Genomic DNA, 19,051 nt, shown 5'->3' with positions numbered 1-19,051 from the left:
CTGAGTGCTGGTCCGTGTGCCGGTGCCTGCTCCGGGGGACACAGGGTGACCGTACAAAGAAGGGACAACGCCATGAAGGGAAAAGGCAGCATCCAGGAGGAGAGACTATCACGGCCCCATACAGCTCCTTCCATCCCCCCCCCTCTCCCTCTCCGTCTCTGGCTCGCTGTCGCTCTCTTTCTCTCTCACACACACTCCCTCCTCCCTTTCCCTCCCTCTCTTTATCACTTCCCTCCTTCTCTACCTCCTCCCACTCCCTCATTGGGCTGCAAAGGAATTGATAGCAGCGTGCGCATGTGTGTTTTTAAGCTGGTTTCCAGTGACTGTAAGGAGAGGAGAGCTCCGCTACACCTCATCACCTGGGATAGCTTTCATCCACCTGCTCCGCCTTCCGTCTCTCCCTCTGCCTCCTTTGCACGCAACGTGGGTGACACGAGAAGACGAGGGTGCCGCTGCGTTCGCCCCAGTGTGCTGCTGTTCAGTCAAATGCATTATCCATTGATGACAGGGTCAGGGATGGCAGATGGCGGGAGGGTTGTTGTATCTGTGTGTGTTAAGTAGGAGGAGGGGGGGGGGGGGGGGTATTTCTGTTGAGGGTGCAATCATCATGCTCACAATCTCTTTGGAGTCCATTGTGACCCAAAAATAATTGTGTATGAAGAAGCTGTAGTTACAACACTGCCCCAGTCTACAGCATCCTCATTATTTGACTGAAGCGTTCCCCTCTCTCTCTTCACCACAATCATTTCCTGAATTATTTATACAACCAGACACAAAGCAGGAAAATGTATTAGGGTCAAGTCATGCAGAAATTGCTCGCAGACTGAGCCAGATTTGGGGCATACATGTTTTATATACATGGGGTTTTGATGAATTGCTTGCAAAGGCACTATAACAAGCTTAAATGATGATGTTCCTCCTCACACATCAAATGAACTCAAATGAAAAAAGGCTCCACTGAACCAATCGGCATGACAAAGACAGATTTGCCTGTTGGGGGCATAGCAGACACGACCCCCTCCCTCTCTTCCACTCTTACTTGTCAGCATTATTGTCACAGATTTTTTTTTGCTTGGCTATTTTTTACTGCTTTGCACGAATTTCTGTTGAGCTCAGAGCTGAGAACAGCCATCTTGTAATATGCAAAAAAATGGTAGTTATCACAAAAACAGTCCTGTATGCTCTTGCTATATCTGCTTGGTCAGTATGAAGGGAAACTGAATGGGTCAAAAGGTCAATTAATGAAACACAGAACCTGACAGTACAGTAAATTACATTATTCAAAGAGTTCATTTTGTTAAAAAGAAGAACATGTTTTTTGTCCCTCTTGGACTAAATACTGTTGAACCATTGGCTAAGAAATGTATTTTTGATTTCAAAATAAAAGAAAGTTTGACTTTTGTGCTTTTTCGTTTGTTAATCAGGTATATAGCATAATCTCAAACATGTAAAGGGTGCTTAATGATTACAAGAATACAAATGTAAATTAATACATTTATAATTGTTTTGCATGTGCAAGATATGTGAGTTCTATAGTATTTTGTCTCTGTAATTACACATTGTCTTTTGTTTGCGTGTCTCGATGGAGAGACATTCTAATGGTAACTAAGATTTCTGTTGGATTCAAATGTATTTGTCACCTTCACTGTCAGACTTCACCACCTTGCCAAAGGATCTCCTGAAAACAACAGCTTGTGATGTAAAAAAGGGCTTAGTGACAAGAGCCATCTTAAACCACATTGTCATTAAAATGAAAGCCTGGGGGGGGGGGGGGTATAAGTGATACTGCCTTAATTGTTTGCATTTCAATTTGTTCTATTGTTTAGGATGAATCTGTAAGGACTACACCAGGGTTATCAGGGTTCATACAGTCAAAGCAAACATAATTTCTTATCAAAATCCGTTGAGATTTCCAGATTACCTATAAATCCATTTTAATTGTATAAAAGTGAGGCAACTACAGTTACTAAGACAACGCTTGTGTCATTCTCCTGCTTGCTAAAATAGATAAGTCGTAATAGAAGCATAAATGCTCATACTGTAAGTCATAAACAAAACATCACAATTATGACTTACTATGTCAAAATGCTGAGATGGTAAATCATGAATTTGAAAAATGTTGATTGGTTACTAAGTAAAAATGATGAGCTACTCTGAGTTATTTTCATCATGAATAACTTTTTTTCCCCGTTTCCTGGCCTCCATGCTTTTTCTTCAATAAATTGGTCTCATGATTTGCTGCTGCACTTTCGGAGGCTCTCCCCTCTCCATGCCTGGCGAGCCAAGTGCAGTTCATCTTGATGCACGGTGTCTACTCACTGCTGAGTGAGGTACAGTCGGCAGACAGCTTCCTGTGAACTGGTGCATGCAAAGGCAAACCGTGCAAATAGGTTAAGAGCTCAGACCGTAAAACATGGCCCATACAGAGCGTGTATGTGGGCCATGACTGTTCTTGTCTGTCAAAGTAACAGTGCTGGACAAAAGCTCTTCCCCAAAGCGCATTAAGGAAAGGTAGCTTGCTTGTACCATCTGTCCACTGCAGTAAGGGAGAGCTATGGATTTTCTGTCTGAGACGCTATCGGAGTCACTGGCTGCTTGCTTTCATGAGATGAGCTTTTAATAAGTCCTGCCAAATAGCGAACCATAGAGGATGCATTATGATGTGGTTATGCTGTGTTGTTATGATGGGAGTGCATCGTGTTGCGTATCATTTATCGCAGAGTTTCAGCTGCTCTCGGTGCTAATCCAAAATTTAAAGTAGACAGTTTGGGAACTCACCAGTTGAGGGGATCTTGGCTGGCAGTGTCATATTTCCAGAATGAGATTAAAGTCTGTTCCTCCAGTGCTCCATGAGCATGTAAGAGCAGCAACACTCTGCTCCTCAGTACATCAGGGTAGTGACCTCCTGGCGATAAGCGAGGCCTGCTCTGTCCACAACTGCAAAGGGTGGATTTCACTTGCTAATGAGCCAACCACCTATCTTCTAGCCATTCATCAGTCTGCCCAGCGAGCTGCCTGTGTGTGAAGTACACCCCATCATCGCAGTAGATTAGGTTTACTCGCACCATTTTAGTCAGCGGGCTTCTGGGTAACCTCTCCTGGACAATGCTTAACATTTGGTTTGCATGATCTTGTGCCCGGTGTCGGGATTTCTTAAAAAAAACGCAAGGATACCCTGCAGTGAGGATGTTAAATTAAGTCACTTCATTAGAATAAGTAGCAATAACGATGACATTTATGACTATCTAGACGCAGATTGCTTCTGTTTTTATTCATGCCCACCAGTGTTGACTCTTTAAACTGCTGCAATAGATTACAGGCAGCGCGAAATTGTTCTTGCTCCACATTAGTAATCCAAATACCGTTACCAAGAAAACAATTCATGCTTTCCCTTGCATGTCTCCTGCTGACAGTGCATTGCTAAACCCCCTCTGTGTAAAAGAAAAACAAACTTCCCTAGTCATCAGCCAGACAGTTGAACAAGTTTATTGAACACCGATGATACATGGCCGAGAGGGGACATTAAACCCAGAGGAGTCACCTCACTGAAGCCTTCTTTCGACTGTGTTCAAATTGTAGTGAAACATCTGCTCAAGAAACACTGAACAAGGCAGATCAAACGCTGCTCTTAAGAACAAAGCAATTCAGAATAATAGACAAATGGAGTAAGCAGGAAATTAGGGATAAGTGTGACTAGTATGTCTCAGCAGAGCTGTGGGGAACACATCTTTTTAGTATTTACAAGGAGTAGACGTATAACAATACAACTAATTATTTTTTTTTGTTAAAATTGTGTAAAAGACTATCCGAGCTGTTAACAGTTTTTGGTATTTTGTAATGGATTCAATGGTTTCAATTACATTGAACGAGTGTTCCCATTATTTGGTCCCGCCGTCATATTCTAATGAATCCAACACAACTAAATGACTGTGCCATCAGTTCAAAGTGTTTCTAAAACTTATCTGAGTAACTAGATCTCTAGGAACAAGATATATATATATATATACACAGCAGGATAAACAACACATAGCATTACCTACATGATAAAAATCCAAAAAAGAGGAGTGAAAATGTCAGTTTGAAGCACTGGCACTAGCTGCATCCTTTTGACCTGCGTCTTCCTGGGTCACCTTTTTAAAGTAGCGTTCAGCGCGCAGCTCCTCAATGCAGAATTCAGTGGCGCCGCTGAACACCAGCTCTTTACAGTACATGATCTGCTCCTGCAGTTTTCCTGATTCTGCTTCCTTCTGTTGCTGATGGTGCTCCTCTAGTCTCTTTAGAGGAGTTTCCTCTCTGCAGGGTTTACGTGCTGATAAAACTGTGTTCACTGCTGGGTTTATCTTACAAGGAGTCCTGAGGTGGGAGAAGGAAGATGCCAAATCACATCAAAGAAATCTTACTCGCATAACCCGAGGAGGGTAAACTCAGATCACTTTAGTTGGAAATAAGTCATGAATAGGGCTTCAACGTACAACTTTTTAACTGTTGAATAATCTGTTAATTATTTTCTAACCAACTGTATCGTCTATTAAAAATGTTCTGAACACTTTCTTATAAAGAATTGATGATTTTCAATAACTGAGAGGTTGTAACAGGATGTGCTTTACTTTATGATCAACATTGTTGATCCATCATTTCAGAGATAGTCGTTAATTTTCGGAAAATGTTGCTTCTTATTATCATGAACCCCAAATGTGTGATGTAAATGAAATGTTCAGCAAAGTAAAGCAACAAATCCAAACTGCAGATAAAAGTTAGATTCTTGTCACTCACATTGTTGGCAGCTGGTCTGACTCCTCAACAAAAGGTTGGAACGCGGGTTTTAGAGGCGGTGGGGCCATAACAGCATGTCCGAATTTGGATTTCTGGGGGATCTGTGGTACAGACACCTTAAGTTAACATCAGCGGGTTACACTTCACACATTTAAACCAACTAACAGAACACATGCTTGTCTCATACCTTGACATCAGACCATTTTTCCGGATTCTGCTCGTTCTCCTTTGCCCTGGAAGTGGGAGGGGCCGGCCAAGACTCCAATTTAGGCTCTGAAGGGCCAGCAATTTGAGTCCTGTTCTCATCAAAGACCACCAACTGACTGTTTGCAGCATTGCCGAGGACAGGGGCACCAATTGACTGCAGGCCTCCAGAAATACCTGTTTACAAAACACACCAGACGTTAAAATTATTTCATTTAAATGAAGACGACGCTGATATTTGCAGTTTACACACATGCTTACTTCTGATTGAAGACCCAACTCGGTGTATGGGGGCGATGGCCTTTTTCTTCCCTCTGCCTTTGAGTTCGGCGAGAGAATTCCTCTCCGGTTGTTTCGGCTCATCATCGCTGTCGTCCTCCTCCACAATCATCATTACCTGTCGGGACACACGTGCCTGCAAAGCCCTGAGAATAACAATACTGTGATTGTACTGATGTATTGCGATTGTACTGATGTATTGCATTTTCTATCTATATCTCAAACTTTACTGGACACATTCGTACTTATGAAACTGCAGGAGCTTATCATGCGGCTCCGCACACTTCTGGAATCCCTCCTGGTAGACCAGATCTGCTTTGAGACAGTTGCCCTGATTCTCATGTTCTTCAGACCAAGCGATGTAGAGGGATGCCTGTGTCACTCCTATTCCGTGAGCCTGCATGTACCTGTATGTGTCCAAGGGCTCCGGGCAGTTCTCCGCCTAAACACACACAGTACACACGTACAGCAAAAGTTATTACTGCTGCATCAGTTTGTCAAAGTAGCAAACCTAGTCTTTAAATATTAAACGTACAAATTTGATCCAGAGATCAACATAGCGAGGGTCTTCGTGATATTTATTTTCCTCTGTGAATCTGGTCACGGCCCGTTCCAATAGTGTGGTGAGGTTGCTCTCCTTTCCTCCCAGAGTGAAGGTTTGCTCTGTCCACTTAACATACCTGTAAAAGACAGAACCATGTGACGATTCAAAATCTCAGATTTAAGAGCAACGCATATGAATACACTTTACTGTTTACATATTTAACTTACCGATCCCAAACATCTAGTGGATCATCGCCGTCATACATTCGCAGTTCAGACTCAAAGGCCCTGGAGAAACAGAAAGCCAGAAACCTCCATCATCATGAGAAAATTGCTGGGAAAAAGAGTTGAACAGAATAAGCTTTCATCCAATTGGGGCACATTTTAAAATTGATTATCCATACTGTCTCTGCTGGTTGATGGCAGAGCTCAGTCCATCCTGTTGTTGACTGAGCGCTTGATGTAAGGCTGATATGGCTCTGCCCCGCCGCAGTGGCTGGATGTTTTCTTTGCTTAGCTCCCATTCCACATCTCCTCCTTCTGCCATGGTGGAAATTAAAACAACTGGATGCCTAAAGACACAAACGTATCAGTTACTCAAAATGCTCTTATTTATTAAAACGTACACCATTGTAGTGCTCAAGTTGTTTTCTGCCATTTGCTACTATGAACTAATCAATATAATCTAGAACATAATTTACAGATTAACTGATAAATAACATGATCGTTAGTCACAGCTCTAAATAGTTTTACAAATGATCCCATTAGACCTTGTTGTAGCCTCCAAATAGATTAAAAGACTTATGAAGTATAGCATAACTATTAAAATAGTTTTACTAACGTTATGCTTAGAAAATGTATCCTGCATTGTAGTCCTGTCCTTTGACGTGTAGCTTCTTACAGCATTAAGTTAATTGTGGCTGTAAACCCGTGTATTACATGTTAATGTCTGAACTGTCCCATATACATAGTTTATTATGCTCAATAAAATAATACTTATTATCACCATTTAGGGCGTAAGTTGGTACATGAGTGTTCAAACTGAAAAAAATTCAAAACACGTGAAACATATCACAGGAGCGATTGACTACTGCCGTAAAGGAGATGTAAGTAACGTAAATAATATAACAATACGCGACTATGATCCTACATCATCATACAACGTTATGAATACGATTTGACATCTTAACATTAACGAGTAGCTAGAGTGCCGTTAGCTAAATGTTATAACTGACAATTCCAGTGCCCTAACGTTAACAGTTAGCTAGCTAATTTACTAGTTTGTTAGGTTCGTTTTCTAACGTTGAGTGCATTACGAGGGGGGGCTAACACGCTAGCTGTCTAGCTAACATTAGCTTTAGCTCGATCGTTTTTGTCGTCGTTCGCGCTATCAGCAACATTTACCAGTCAAATATAAAAGCAAAACATATGATCTACAAAGTAGTGGCTTTTCATACCGATTACAGTCCTCCTCTGTCTCTTTCCAGGTTATATACGTTACAGATAACGTTATATCGTTGTATCAGGAACACTGGTCAGTCGTCGGTTCTGTGTTTCAAACAAGGACCGCGAGACACTTTGGAGGAAGCTGATTGGAGGAACCAGAAACCGGAAAATGCAATTCAACGTCACATCGCGTCTTCCGGAATTGTTCCTGTTTTGATTACGGCCACCGTTGAAAGGTTGAAAATTGGTAGCTAGCTCGGAACTTATTGTTAATAGAGTCTGTTTTCTTCATATATTTACCAGCTAGAGAAATATCAGCCAACTTTAAACAGCCTGTCTCATGATTATCCACACGTGTCGGCATGGACAACCGTTGTTATTGTTGTGCATCAAAGTTCAGTCTTTTCAAGAAGGAGGTAAGACATTACTGGTTTATATTATTAGCATAGCATATTAATACGTATCCATAGTTATACATGTTAAACATAGTAAGGAAAGTAAACTGTCTAATTTACGTTTCAATATCCTCACAGCTGGGCTGTAAGAGCTGCGGCCGCTCCTTCTGCTCCAGCTGTTTGACTTTCAGTGCTGTGGTGCCTCGCTGTGGCAACACACAGCAGAAGGTCTGTAAACAGTGCCACGGTAATCTGACAAGGTAAAGGTCAAACCGTGCATTATTACATTAATATGAATATAAATTTGTAAAAGTAAACACAGTGTCTCATTGTCATGTCTTCAATTTTTAGCGGAGAATCTCCAAACAGTGCAGGAAAATGGTCTCCTCCCGAAAATTACAAAAAGTTAGTCGATCAAAATTTAGGAAAGATGCCGCTTTGTCAACAGCAGTTTCATGACATTCAAACTTTCCTGTTTCTTCCACAGACGGGTTGCTGCACTTGAGGCCAAACAGCAGGGACAGTCGACACAGCCTCCGGCACAAGGAGGCAGTAGAAACGGTAAAACAGGCCGTCTACCAACCAAAGGCCTGAATAAAGAAGATCAAGCTATTGCTGAAAGACTTCAAAAGCTGAAGGAGGATACCGCACCAAGTAATGAACATTATTCATAGCAGCTGCCATTTGGCTTGAATCTGACACATAATAATATCTTTTGTCTTGGTAAAATCTGTTGTAAGCTTTTTACATCTTCTGCAGAGTCCGTCCCCTCTGATAAAGAGCTAGAGTCACGCCTTGCTGCTCTGAAAACTCCCAGCCGGCCAGTGCCTTCTGCAGAAGAGATGGAGGACCGCCTGGCAGTTCTACGGGGTCAGGCTCCACCATCCCAAGCTCCTCCACCTGTGAGCTAAACTTCTTCCCACTTGTTATTAAAATCTCGGGCCTTACAGTTTGGCTCAAGGACAGCTTAAAGTACTGAATGCTATTTGGAGGGACTCGCATTCTGAATAGTTTGCTATGATTGCTTACCAGTATGCGCTTGTGTGCTCATCTGTACAGGTGCACCAGCCCCCAGATAACAGGACTCAGACTGAACAAGCCAATGATCTGATTACTCAGATGTCAGAGGAAGTTGCCATAGACGACCAGCAATCTAATCCTGAATGCAGTAATTATTCATCTCATCGATTTCTCCCGCTTTCAATAAATAATTAAAGATACAGTCATATAATAGTTTCCCACAGTCATAATAATTACATCACAACTACATTCTGACACAAAAACTGACTTCAGCTACAAATATGCTCAGACCTATTGATCCCTCTGCAGGTGTAGATGGCCGTATGAATGATCTAAACAAGGGGGAGGGGGGAACATTGGATGAGAATTTGGAGGAGAACCAGGAGGGGGACAAGCAGCTGGAGGCCGAGAAGGCTCGAGTCATGGAGGAGGCCATGGAGGAGCTGAGGAAGGAGCGCCATTCCCAGGATCAGATCCTCCACATGGCCAAGAGGATGGCACAGCTGAAGGGGCAGGACCCAGACAAAGGTACGTCACACGCAAAGATCTCCGTGTACCACTTTCTTATTGGTTATCCTTACTTTCACATCGGAATGTCAAGAGCTGCAACTGTAAACATTGTGGCGACGACAGAAGGGTGTATGTCATCATTGTATTGTTCATGTCACTTCTAGTTACTATGGAGGACTTTCAGCATCCTGACAGTGAGGAGGAAACTGAGGAAGAAGCTGTGAAGAGAGTGTTAAAACAGGTCTGGGGCTTAAGGCAAACTGTATACTGTAATGTAGATTATATTACATTTTACCTGATGAACTTGTTACTACTGAGTGCATATCATTGATCTGGATCAGTTTGTTTGGCCACAAGGGGCTGCTGTTTTGCCATTTTGATAATTTGTAATGTGAATTGGAGGACATGTTTTGAAATTCCTGTATTTTTGTTCCAGCTCTCTGAAGAGGCTGCATTGGAAGAGGCAAGTGGCTACAACATACCTTTGGAACACAGTGGACCAAAGAACACGGAAATGAAAAAACAGTCAAAGAAAGCGGTACTAAGCAACAACCAAAATACAAATTCAGAACATTTTCAAGTTATTCGAGGGAATAACATTTAATCCCTTGTTGAACTGATGTCTCTTTTAAAGACCCAGGCTCCAGCAGCCAAGAGTAGGATTTTAACCGCTGCTGTTGCACATCAGCCATCAGACAGTGATGAGGAGGAGCTTCCATGGTGCTGCATCTGTGACCACGATGCCACTATTCGCTGTCAGACCTGTGATGGCGACCTATACTGCAACCGCTGCTTCAGGTAGCTTAACAGACATTCATTATAAGAAGCGCAATAGGAATTCTGGTTTTGGCCTCGTAGTAGAGCTTTGCATGGAAATCTTTGCTCCGATGCCCAAGAAAGATGGCTATGATTTGGAATTTACACCATGACCCAGATATATTCTAGCCAGGCTGTTGCCATACTGTTGAGCAGCATGGATATAAAGTATTTAATGTGATGAATTATCAATCCACTCTCCATTATCTCCCCAGGGAAGGCCATGATAAATATGACAGGAAGGAGCACCGCACCACTAACTACACTGCGCCAAAGAAGAAGAGGAAGACTTGATAGTGAGATATGCCGTAGGTGTTTGCCTTATCAGGCTCTGGTCAGTCATCACTGTTAGACTTGTGCTTTGGACTTAAGTGACCTATTATTGTTCATAAAACAGTATCATAGAAAATTTAAACACTACCTATTATCTAAACAATCCAGGACCCCTCATTTTGTTCGATCCCCGGCTCCGCTAGTCGCATGTCGATGTGTCCTTGAGCAAGACACTTAACCCCCTAAACATTGCTCCCGTAGCTGTGCCTACGGTGTGATAGAATCTGAATTGTAAGTCGCTTTGGATAAAAGCGTCTGCTAAATGACTGTAATGTAAATGTAATCTGCCCAAAGTGGCTCTAAACATGTGTCTGCGTACACCCCAGGAAAAGCAGCATCTTCTTTCTGTAATTGTTAACGGGGATAGACAAAAACAATCGGTAATATTAATAGCTAAGCAAAGCCTACAAATAGACATACATTTTAAAGTAATGCAATATGTATAATATTTTAAAAAACAAAAAGCTCTTTTTTCTGGTATTTCAGTGAAATTGCACAGCTTCTGCATAGAAACTGTTTAAACAAATAAGAAGGTTGTAAGTGTTTTCTATTATCACTTGTTCTACTTTCCAAAGGCAACAAAGGCTCATCTTAGACGCACTGTGCACACACAGCAAGCAGCCACACCACGAGCTCATCTGGTACGATGTACAACTCCAGACTACCGTCAGCTCTGGACTGCTCAAGTACAGAGGAGTCAGTATAAAAGGATTACTGAGGGCTTTGTTTTCTTTGCCAGGCACTGCAGTCACTCATGTAATCTACGTCTGGCTGCAAGTGTGACATGATTGTTGCCTTTCTTGTCCTTGTGTACAATTCCAATATAAAGGATACAAACGTTTTATTGGCTATGTCACATTTTTGTAGTTACATTTTTAACAGGCCTGGTTAGGCCTTGTTAGAAGTGCAGTCTTACACTATAGATGGCTTCTGTGTCAGAGAAGCAAGCGTGGAAGGGGGGGGCAAATCAAGCAAATTACTGTAATGGAGCCCTCAGCCAAAAGACCCTCTGTGTATGACTGAGAGAAGGCCGGAGTGCAGTTTCATCAGTGTGCATTACTGTCAAGCTAACTGTGGGGAAACCGTAATTACACTTCTCCTCTGGGGGCTTGCTCCATTAAGATTTGCACGGAGGCCGTTTGGCCATGTCATACGCGCACCACAGACAGGAAATGGACGAGGATAATGGATGCATACTTAATGGACCTTCCTGCTGCTGATTTCACTGTGTTTACTCCTAGATTTGACATGTCAACGGCTCCTTTGTTTCCATTGTTGAAAGGTTTACGCTAGAAAATGGAAGCTTTTTGTCTCTGGACAGTAGGACATAATCATTTCTTTAAAGGTAAATAAGGTTTTTAGAGCAGTAATAAAGAGCAACTACGCTAACAGTTTAATTGGTACTTTAAATTGATGGGTGTAATGGACATGTCAATATGTATTTGTATGTGTGGAATGAATAATACCTGATGATACCAGACTTGATCGCTCACTTTGTTAGAATCAGAAGTCATCAACAGACTTCTCTTGAAAATGTTCCATTTTATTTTGACGTACAACACTGTTATCAGAACAAAAATATTTATGTACATAAATAGGCAACCGAAAATGGACAGTCTTACACAAAAAAAAAGCAGTCCATCTGAGGACAACTTTTATCACATGTGCGCTGTTGGTATGTTTATGGGAGACGAAATGTTACAGCAGTCGGTCGATTTAAAGTGAAATAATTTTAAAAATCCATTTAAAAGCCGACTGCTCTGGTGTTGAGACTGTTGTTGCCCCAAGAAGGGGGGCAGACGGCAGGAAGAGTCCCACTCACATGTTACACGTAATGCATGGGAGATGGGAAGATAAGAGGCTCCACATTGTCTCATTTCTTTATTTGACCGATAATCATTTCTTCAAGGGACCGGACATTTTGCGTAGACCCTTTATCCTGTAGAGCAGCCCGTTGATAAAATCCTGAAGGGAAGATGGAGTAACTATTACAGACTGGACACTGCAACAGTAACAGTAAACAAGCAATAGTTGAAATCTTTATATGCTTGTGTTTGGTTTTGTGTAAGTTATTTTTTGTCTCACTTCTTTTGGCTTTCCGCATTCCTGCAACAGCTCCTAACAAAGAAAAGAAAAGAAACATACAGGCCCAGTAACAACATTGAGCATTACCTTTTCAGTGCAAACATTGCAACATTGGGTTCCTGCCAGGGTCAAGTGCTTGTTAAGCTATTACCCCACATAGTTAGGTATGTACCCAGGTATGTGTTGAAATGTTCAAACTCTTTGGCCTGATTGTTGGATTCCTGGGACTCGGACCATTTCCATGAAGCAATACATTATTGAATGTAGAAATAACTAGAGATGCAATGTGAATAGTGGCTAAACATGTCATTGTTTTTACATTCATTTGCACAATCTTACCTGCAGACGGGTTCTCTGTCCCTCGCCTGTCAGCTCCAGCAGCTCGTCGATGTCAATCTCTAACTCTGGAATCTCTTCCTCCTGTGAAAGCAGAGAGAAACAAATGTTAAAGGCAGTATTCCTCTCTCGCTATCGTGCCCACACTTGTATTTCTGCATGCTACAAAAGCTCTTGCTAACGCTGTATGAAGTGGGCCTCTTGCCATCCTTTCACTCGCAGTGGTAGGACGAACCACACCACTGAGCAGAGTCATCCAGAAGGAAAATAAAGTGTAAGATGTGATGCAACGTGGCAAGGATTTTATATAAGTTGTTGTGTTGTCGGTTTTTAAGAGTTGGCACCATACTTTTACAGGAAGAGGATCACCCAAGTTAATGTCTGTGTTGTTGCAATAAGAATAAACACTTTTTCTTCCATAATAATTTCTCATAACAATGATCGGAGTGATGATGTGCTGAAGAGCACTGAGGCATGAAGGCAAAAAGGCTCCGGGGGGCTATACTTGCAACATGACACCGCCTGATTTTATGGATGGTTTACCCAGCAAGCATTTATCTCTCAGCCGTTAGTGAGAGATTATTTCCTGTTTAAATGTTCTCCAAAAGAATATATTAATTTCAGCTAGGTTGTCCCACAGTGTGAGTTAAAATACCAACCGAAGGGCAGCGTACACTGTAATGTATTAACTTGAGGTCTAACTAAATCCATACAAACCCCTTTCTCTAAAATGTTAGCCTCAACTAAACAATGGTTGACAGCACAGAGAAAGATCAATGCCAAAGATTGTTTAAAAAAAGGGCACAAAGTCACCAGTTATAAAAAGCAAATATAGCAAAGTCATCAAATTTGATCACAAGCTCTTATCCTCGCCGTTTAACTACATTTCCAGAGGGAAAGAACAGTGCTCACTGGAGGAATCGTGAACGCCAAGATATCTAGAGTCAGCAGGTGGACACTCAATTTTGACAAGTGGGGCCTCCTTTTAAGAGGAATATTTTCCAGTTGGGGAGTTTTCATGGCTTGTGGGGATGGGGCTCGTACAGCGTTCTGGATGAGGAGAGAGCTAATCAATGTGGAAGAGTGCTGAGTGGAGCAATAGATGGGCCCACCTTCAGAATACCCTGTGCCCCGCTCTAATTGATACATTGCTGCCAGTTTGGACCCTGTGTGATTCTGCTGATGTCTGCACGACACGCAGGTCTGGGTGTTTTTTTTTCCAGTCCATGCTGTACATTTCTGTATTGTTTGGGCTTTGCTTTGCAGGTTTACTGTGTTGTTTGTGATGGTAAGGCCAAATACTTAAACAGTGTGGTAAATGTAAATGAAATAGTTCAGATTTCTTTTAATTATTGCCTTGTTTATGTCCCTGCTCATGTTTTTCTTTTTTCCTTAACGTGCAGCTTGACATCTACACTCTGGTAGTCCGGAGCTAACATGACGCTAGAGCAGCCCACATATTGAACGTCAGCAGATTTTTTCAAATATTAAATGTTATTTTTATTCAGTATAATTGGGTATATTCTCTATCCCTTTTGGGGATAACCGAATTTGCTATAATATATGTTAGTTTTGATTGATTTTAGAAGTACTTATTTGCACTGAATGAATAATATATTGCCATTAATTGCTTTAAATGACTATCTTGAGTCAAGGATTACCGGTAATGTGAAAATGAAATATACCAAAGTAAAGCGCCAGCGATGAGTGTACATACCGTATATAATTCTGAACTGGTCCTTTTTAACTGCAGGGCCATGAGCACCACTGAATACCAGTAAGAGGAACATGTGCATTCATCATGATGAAATACGATGACCCTTCTACTAACGTTTCACAATTTCATATTGTGTACGCAGTCGCATCTTTTAGCTTGTTGAGAGTTACCTTCACAGTCGGAGGAAAATTGCATTTTAATGAGGCCTCTGGGCAGAAATCTCTCAGCAGCACTTTTTTAAGGTTAAAAGCAATGGACTGAAGCTAAAGTAAGTGTTGGCACTAATATTGGAATTCATGAACATGAAAGGGGGGATTGCAGTTTCAGAAGGGCAATACAGATGCATTCTGGATAAGCAGTTGGATTTTGTGGAGATAAGATGACCTCCACTAGAATTTAGGATTCAGAATCAGGAATGTTTCATCATTATCATGAGGTCACCTGGTTGTTCCTGTCATGACTTCTTTGGTTTGGAACTCAAATTTCAGTGGCATATAGCAAGCATGATCATTTCAATGTTTTTATCTTTTTTTTGTCCCGAAGTGATTGTGGTGACACATTCATCTTCACTCTATCACTTCCAGCTGACCACATTTCCACTTTGCACATAACATATATTAAATTATAACAACCAGATTATCAGGAAGACAACTGAACATGCTCTAAGCTAAGCGAACCAGCTGGATGTAGCTTCATATTCAACGGACAGATACGAGAGTGTGATTTTCTCTTCAAATGTTCATCCAGAGAGCGAATGAATGAAAATATTGAACTATTCGTTTCAATGTTGTTTACAGCTCGAGTCCTGTAGTTTTCTACATGTTCATTACATGGCAGTGTTATGAAAGGATATGCACTGACCTATGGCGTTGGAAAACACTAAAAAAAAAACATCTGTGGTTCCATTACACAAACATCTGTGTTTGGGATGATAATGTTAAGGAAACCATGCCCAGGAAATCTAGCTGTTTGGAGAAGATGCCTGTGCATGTTTAACTTATCAGACCCTTCCTTTTTCCAGGCAGAGGCACGAGCTGCACACAGATCAAAATATCCATTAACCTCACAGACTGAGTCATGACAGTTTAAAGAGGGAAAACAGAGTGTAAAGATCCAAATGTTGTCCAGTTATAAGAGCGGGCCAATTTCTAAATAAGAATCAAAACTTAAAACATCAATCTTATACAATACATTCATTTATTTGTGTCAATATAAAATGTCTTTCACTGTCCTGCAGTATATTCATTTATATAAAACAGACCTGATAGTGGTCAGTGCAGGAAAACACTGATCTGGGTTACAAAACACACACACAAGCATAAACATTGCTCAACATTTTCAAGTCTAAGTGAGAGCTGTTTGTCACACCTCTTTTCTAGTTCATTATTTCTCAAAAGGTGTGAAGTTAGAAAACGAAGGGGGCCACTCCAGACCGAGGCAGCACTTGTGTGAATTAGAGATGCGGCTAAATTATTTAGGTTGTGACACAGGGGACTGATGGTAAATGCTTCCACGCGGAAGACTCCGAGGAGCAACAGAGTTACCTTCCCCTGAGCCCATGCAAAATTCATGACACTAGCCAGCGCACATGGACGAGCCACGACTGATTCCATACAAGTGGCTGATGCAAATATCCAGTCTATCTAACTACAAGGCAAGCACTCATCTACGTATAGCGAGGATGTAGACTATAATTGGGAAAGTTGTATAGAAACTTCTCTTTACTCAAATTCAAGACGTCAACCACTGTCGTGATGGAATCAAAGGCATTTGTATCTTTCATTGTCTCATCAATCACACTGAGATCCAATCATTCAGCTGAATAGGGCACACATGCACTATCTGTGCGGAGCATTTATCCTTATATTAGATTATGTGAGAACCAGAACATGAAAGGCCAATTACTGCAAATCATGTGAAATAATAAAAGTCTGTTTCTGGGACAAGATCAAAAGAGTACACGAAGAAAGACTGCAGACCTGTTTTCACATGTCCTGGTTTCAACTAATGTAATTTATTCCACCCTCTGCTTTACAAGCATATTATCATATATTACCACAGGGTAGGAGGCTTGGGATAAAGCTCATGAAGTAAGTATTGGGATGAGAAATATTGTTGCACAATATTAAACATGCCTAGCAGTCAGATGCAACTAAAATGTATTAAAATTTGCCCAGCCAGGCTTAACCTTTATAATCTACTGGAAAAAGAGATAACTGGAGAGGATGGCTGTCTATCACATAGATTTGCTGTAAACTTCCATGTCAGCCAGCCAGTTAGATGGATGTGGATGCAGGCTCACATTCTGCAGCATTCGTATTGTGCCATATGCAAAAGTCTCCAGTGTAAGGGGATGCCAGCAGAGAGGTGGCTACAGATCATCATCTGCAGCCAAGGGGGTCTCTGTGTGGCTCAAGAATTAAACAAGAAACAGTTTGTCTCTGTCGTCTCTGGCATGAAACGGAGGCGGTTTTGTCATCAGATCTGCATCGTCATGAGGAAGCTCATGCTCCTCAAGAGACACCCCTCATTCCACCGTGCTATGCTGCCTCGTGTGGGCGATGAGACATCTGTTGCCATGGTTTCCCCTTAGAGGATGCCAAGCACATCAATATGGAGCCTCTGACATAAATGGATTGCATCCCACCGTACAGGAGCAGTTATGAAGGTTGTGTTGCTGTGTGTGTGTGTGTGTGTGTGTGTGTGTGTGGCTGATGTCGCCACATAATTCCCTGCAAATATTCAACACCATCTATGCAATGAGGCCATTGATTAAGCCCACTACTGAAACAATGAGCACACATTTCCACATTAAATATGCTGTTTTTACACACATGCACTGTCTTAATATAAGTTGCATATCTTGAATGCTTTTGGGGGAAAAAAGCCTGCAAAGTGTCCCAAATGTCTAATCAGTGTCATCACTAATCATCGTCCATATAGGGGCGATCTAAGTATGTTGTTTCTGTCGTGAATATATTGAAAATGTGTCTACAAACAGAGACAGGACACACACATACACTAAAATGATGACATCATGTCCTGGATCTCACCATCATAGCAGAACATAAAAGCAAATACCCTTGGCTTTCATTTCTGTATGCATACTTTCTCCGGCACTTTATTATTACTTTATCACAGAGTCACAGGTATATTGTTGTGGTGCTTTTACTCTGTTGCTCCTCAATACTGTTTGCTTCTGATGTCACTGATCCTTTAATCTATTCTACTACACACTGTGGAAAAAGCAACTTCTGAACATCTAAATCACAAATGTAGCCATATGGCAACCATGTTTAAAGTGATCTCGGTATTGCATTGTCAGGGCTGACATGTCTTGGAATAAAAATCTTATCGCTATGGTGGAAGACCGCAGAGCACACCGCACAGCTGATACAGCAGTCAGGTTGATGACACATGAGGGTTTGAGTGCCAAAAACTGCTGCCATTAAGCAAAGCTAATGCCTCCCACTCTTCTTTTAGGTGGCTGTAATCTCTCATACATGACGTATAGCCCACCACAGGCCCTCATGAGCAGCTCAGTGCCCCCCCCCCCCTTGCTCCTTTCCCTCACCTCATCCTCAAGCACCCAACACGATGTGTGCCCTGAGTGTGTGTCTGTGTGAGCCAGCCCTATACCCTTACCTCACAGTCAAACAGCAGGTGCAGCTGCCCGTCGATCCACTCCTCGATATCCAGCCTCCTCTGCAGGTCCTTGCGGTTGTATTTGACTGTCAGCTTGCCCAGCTTGCGGTGCGCCGGCTCCTGTGTTTTGTCCGCTGCCTGGAACATCACCCTGGACTGGGTGCTGGGCTCTGACGCCATGGCTGCCACGGCCTCAGGGAAACCGTGGAAACACAAGCTCACACGCACACACACACACACCCACACACACACACAGATACAGACCCACAGGCTCGGACACGTTCCTTTTACACACCCTGCTCTGTCTCTATCCAGGATGTTGTCGTTCCCACACGTATCTCCTATTATCTTGTTGAGTGTTTGTGCTCTCCCTCTCTATAACGCTGGCTCTGGCTCTCTGCCTGTCCTCGTCCTCGCTCTCCCTCTCTGAGGCTCGCTGTCTTGCTTTCCTTCCCTCCTCCTCTTGCAACACCCACTGGCTGCACTATCAGGAGGATGGTAATGAGATATGCGTCGGTGTGCGTGTGTGTGTGTGTGAGTCTGTGCACGCATTTGTGTGTGTGCACATGCACTTTATAAGGTGTGCGTTTGCTTTTTGCTCTCTTTCTCTGTGCTATGGCAGGTGAGAGAGCACAGTTCAATTGCAGCAATATAAAGTGGAGAAAGGGTGAGAGGGCATCCACAACTTTCAAGTTAGGAGTGTTACTCTGGCTGATATGCCGCAAGTGTTACTGACATCACAAAAATACAGAAATAGGTCTTTTTATTTTATCTCCGATCACATGATTTGTAGATATCATCAGAAACATCTACATGCCAACACACACATTTCCTAATATACACTCAGTAAGAGTATCCAAAGTATTTGTCTCCCCACAAAGTCAAAAGGGTTTGGTCATTTGCTCTTGTGTTTGCAAACACTTCCAACAAAAGCTGGGTCCCCCTGACA

General features: G+C 42.1%; 3 protein-coding genes across 5 annotated transcripts; 1 reads left to right on the top strand and 2 right to left on the bottom strand.

Annotated features, from left to right (window-relative positions):
- Nucleotides 1-3,470: 3,470 nt before the first annotated feature.
- bub1bb (BUB1 mitotic checkpoint serine/threonine kinase Bb) lies at nucleotides 3,471-7,355 on the bottom strand. The gene is made up of 9 exons (XM_079287282.1): nucleotides 7,257-7,355; nucleotides 6,204-6,371; nucleotides 6,028-6,087; nucleotides 5,792-5,936; nucleotides 5,502-5,698; nucleotides 5,239-5,402; nucleotides 4,961-5,154; nucleotides 4,774-4,874; nucleotides 3,471-4,353 (listed from the first exon to the last, which is right to left on the bottom strand). Exons 2-9 carry the CDS (start codon nucleotides 6,344-6,346, stop codon nucleotides 4,074-4,076), a joined length of 1,284 nt encoding a protein of 427 aa, XP_079143408.1. The 5' UTR covers nucleotides 6,347-6,371; nucleotides 7,257-7,355; the 3' UTR covers nucleotides 3,471-4,073.
- A 147-nt stretch (nucleotides 7,356-7,502) lies between these two features.
- Nucleotides 7,503-11,664, top strand: zfyve19 (zinc finger, FYVE domain containing 19). Of its 3 annotated transcripts, none has more exons than XM_079286609.1 (12): nucleotides 7,503-7,661; nucleotides 7,779-7,900; nucleotides 7,992-8,045; nucleotides 8,128-8,294; nucleotides 8,400-8,542; nucleotides 8,700-8,808; nucleotides 8,970-9,188; nucleotides 9,335-9,411; nucleotides 9,607-9,708; nucleotides 9,805-9,968; nucleotides 10,202-10,294; nucleotides 10,934-11,664. In XM_079286609.1, the coding sequence occupies exons 1-11, from the start codon at nucleotides 7,608-7,610 to the stop codon at nucleotides 10,278-10,280; spliced, it is 1,290 nt and encodes a 429-aa protein (XP_079142735.1). In that variant the 5' UTR covers nucleotides 7,503-7,607; the 3' UTR covers nucleotides 10,281-10,294; nucleotides 10,934-11,664. The 3 variants fall into 3 exon arrangements, with proteins under 3 accessions (XP_079142735.1, XP_079142734.1, XP_079142733.1); XM_079286608.1 differs by having other exon boundaries at nucleotides 10,895-11,664; XM_079286607.1 differs by having other exon boundaries at nucleotides 10,202-11,664.
- Nucleotides 11,665-11,922: 258 nt separating this feature from the next.
- Nucleotides 11,923-18,490, bottom strand: ppp1r14d (protein phosphatase 1 regulatory inhibitor subunit 14D). The gene is made up of 4 exons (XM_079286261.1): nucleotides 18,103-18,490; nucleotides 12,744-12,824; nucleotides 12,405-12,437; nucleotides 11,923-12,284 (listed from the first exon to the last, which is right to left on the bottom strand). The coding sequence occupies exons 1-4, from the start codon at nucleotides 18,280-18,282 to the stop codon at nucleotides 12,216-12,218; spliced, it is 363 nt and encodes a 120-aa protein (XP_079142387.1). The 5' UTR covers nucleotides 18,283-18,490; the 3' UTR covers nucleotides 11,923-12,215.
- Between the last annotated feature and the right edge of the window lie 561 nt (nucleotides 18,491-19,051).

The sequence above is a fragment of the Melanostigma gelatinosum genome (genome assembly GCF_949748355.1).
Source record: "Melanostigma gelatinosum genome assembly, chromosome: 16".
Classification (NCBI taxonomy): domain Eukaryota; kingdom Metazoa; phylum Chordata; class Actinopteri; order Perciformes; family Zoarcidae; genus Melanostigma; species Melanostigma gelatinosum.
The sequence above is the reverse complement of the archived record's forward strand: the minus strand, read 5'-3'. Positions and strand labels throughout refer to the sequence as shown.

Coding starts and splice junctions, on each gene's coding strand:
- bub1bb (XM_079287282.1), bottom strand. CDS start 6,346: ATGGCAGAAGGAGGAGATGTGGAATGGGAGCTAAGCAAAGAAAACATC. Junction 5,937..6,027: donor CCACTAGATGTTTGGGATCG/GTAAGTTAAATA, acceptor TGTCTTTTACAG/GTATGTTAAGTGGACAGAGC. Junction 5,699..5,791: donor TTGATCTCTGGATCAAATTT/GTACGTTTAATA, acceptor GTGTGTGTTTAG/GCGGAGAACTGCCCGGAGCC.
- zfyve19 (XM_079286609.1), top strand. CDS start 7,608: ATGGACAACCGTTGTTATTGTTGTGCATCAAAGTTCAGTCTTTTCAAG. Junction 8,295..8,399: donor GAAGGAGGATACCGCACCAA/GTAATGAACATT, acceptor CATCTTCTGCAG/AGTCCGTCCCCTCTGATAAA. Junction 9,189..9,334: donor GGGGCAGGACCCAGACAAAG/GTACGTCACACG, acceptor TGTCACTTCTAG/TTACTATGGAGGACTTTCAG.
- ppp1r14d (XM_079286261.1), bottom strand. CDS start 18,282: ATGGCGTCAGAGCCCAGCACCCAGTCCAGGGTGATGTTCCAGGCAGCG. Junction 12,825..18,102: donor ACCTGCTGTTTGACTGTGAG/GTAAGGGTATAG, acceptor CTGCTTTCACAG/GAGGAAGAGATTCCAGAGTT. Junction 12,438..12,743: donor GACAGAGAACCCGTCTGCAG/GTAAGATTGTGC, acceptor TTTCTTTGTTAG/GAGCTGTTGCAGGAATGCGG.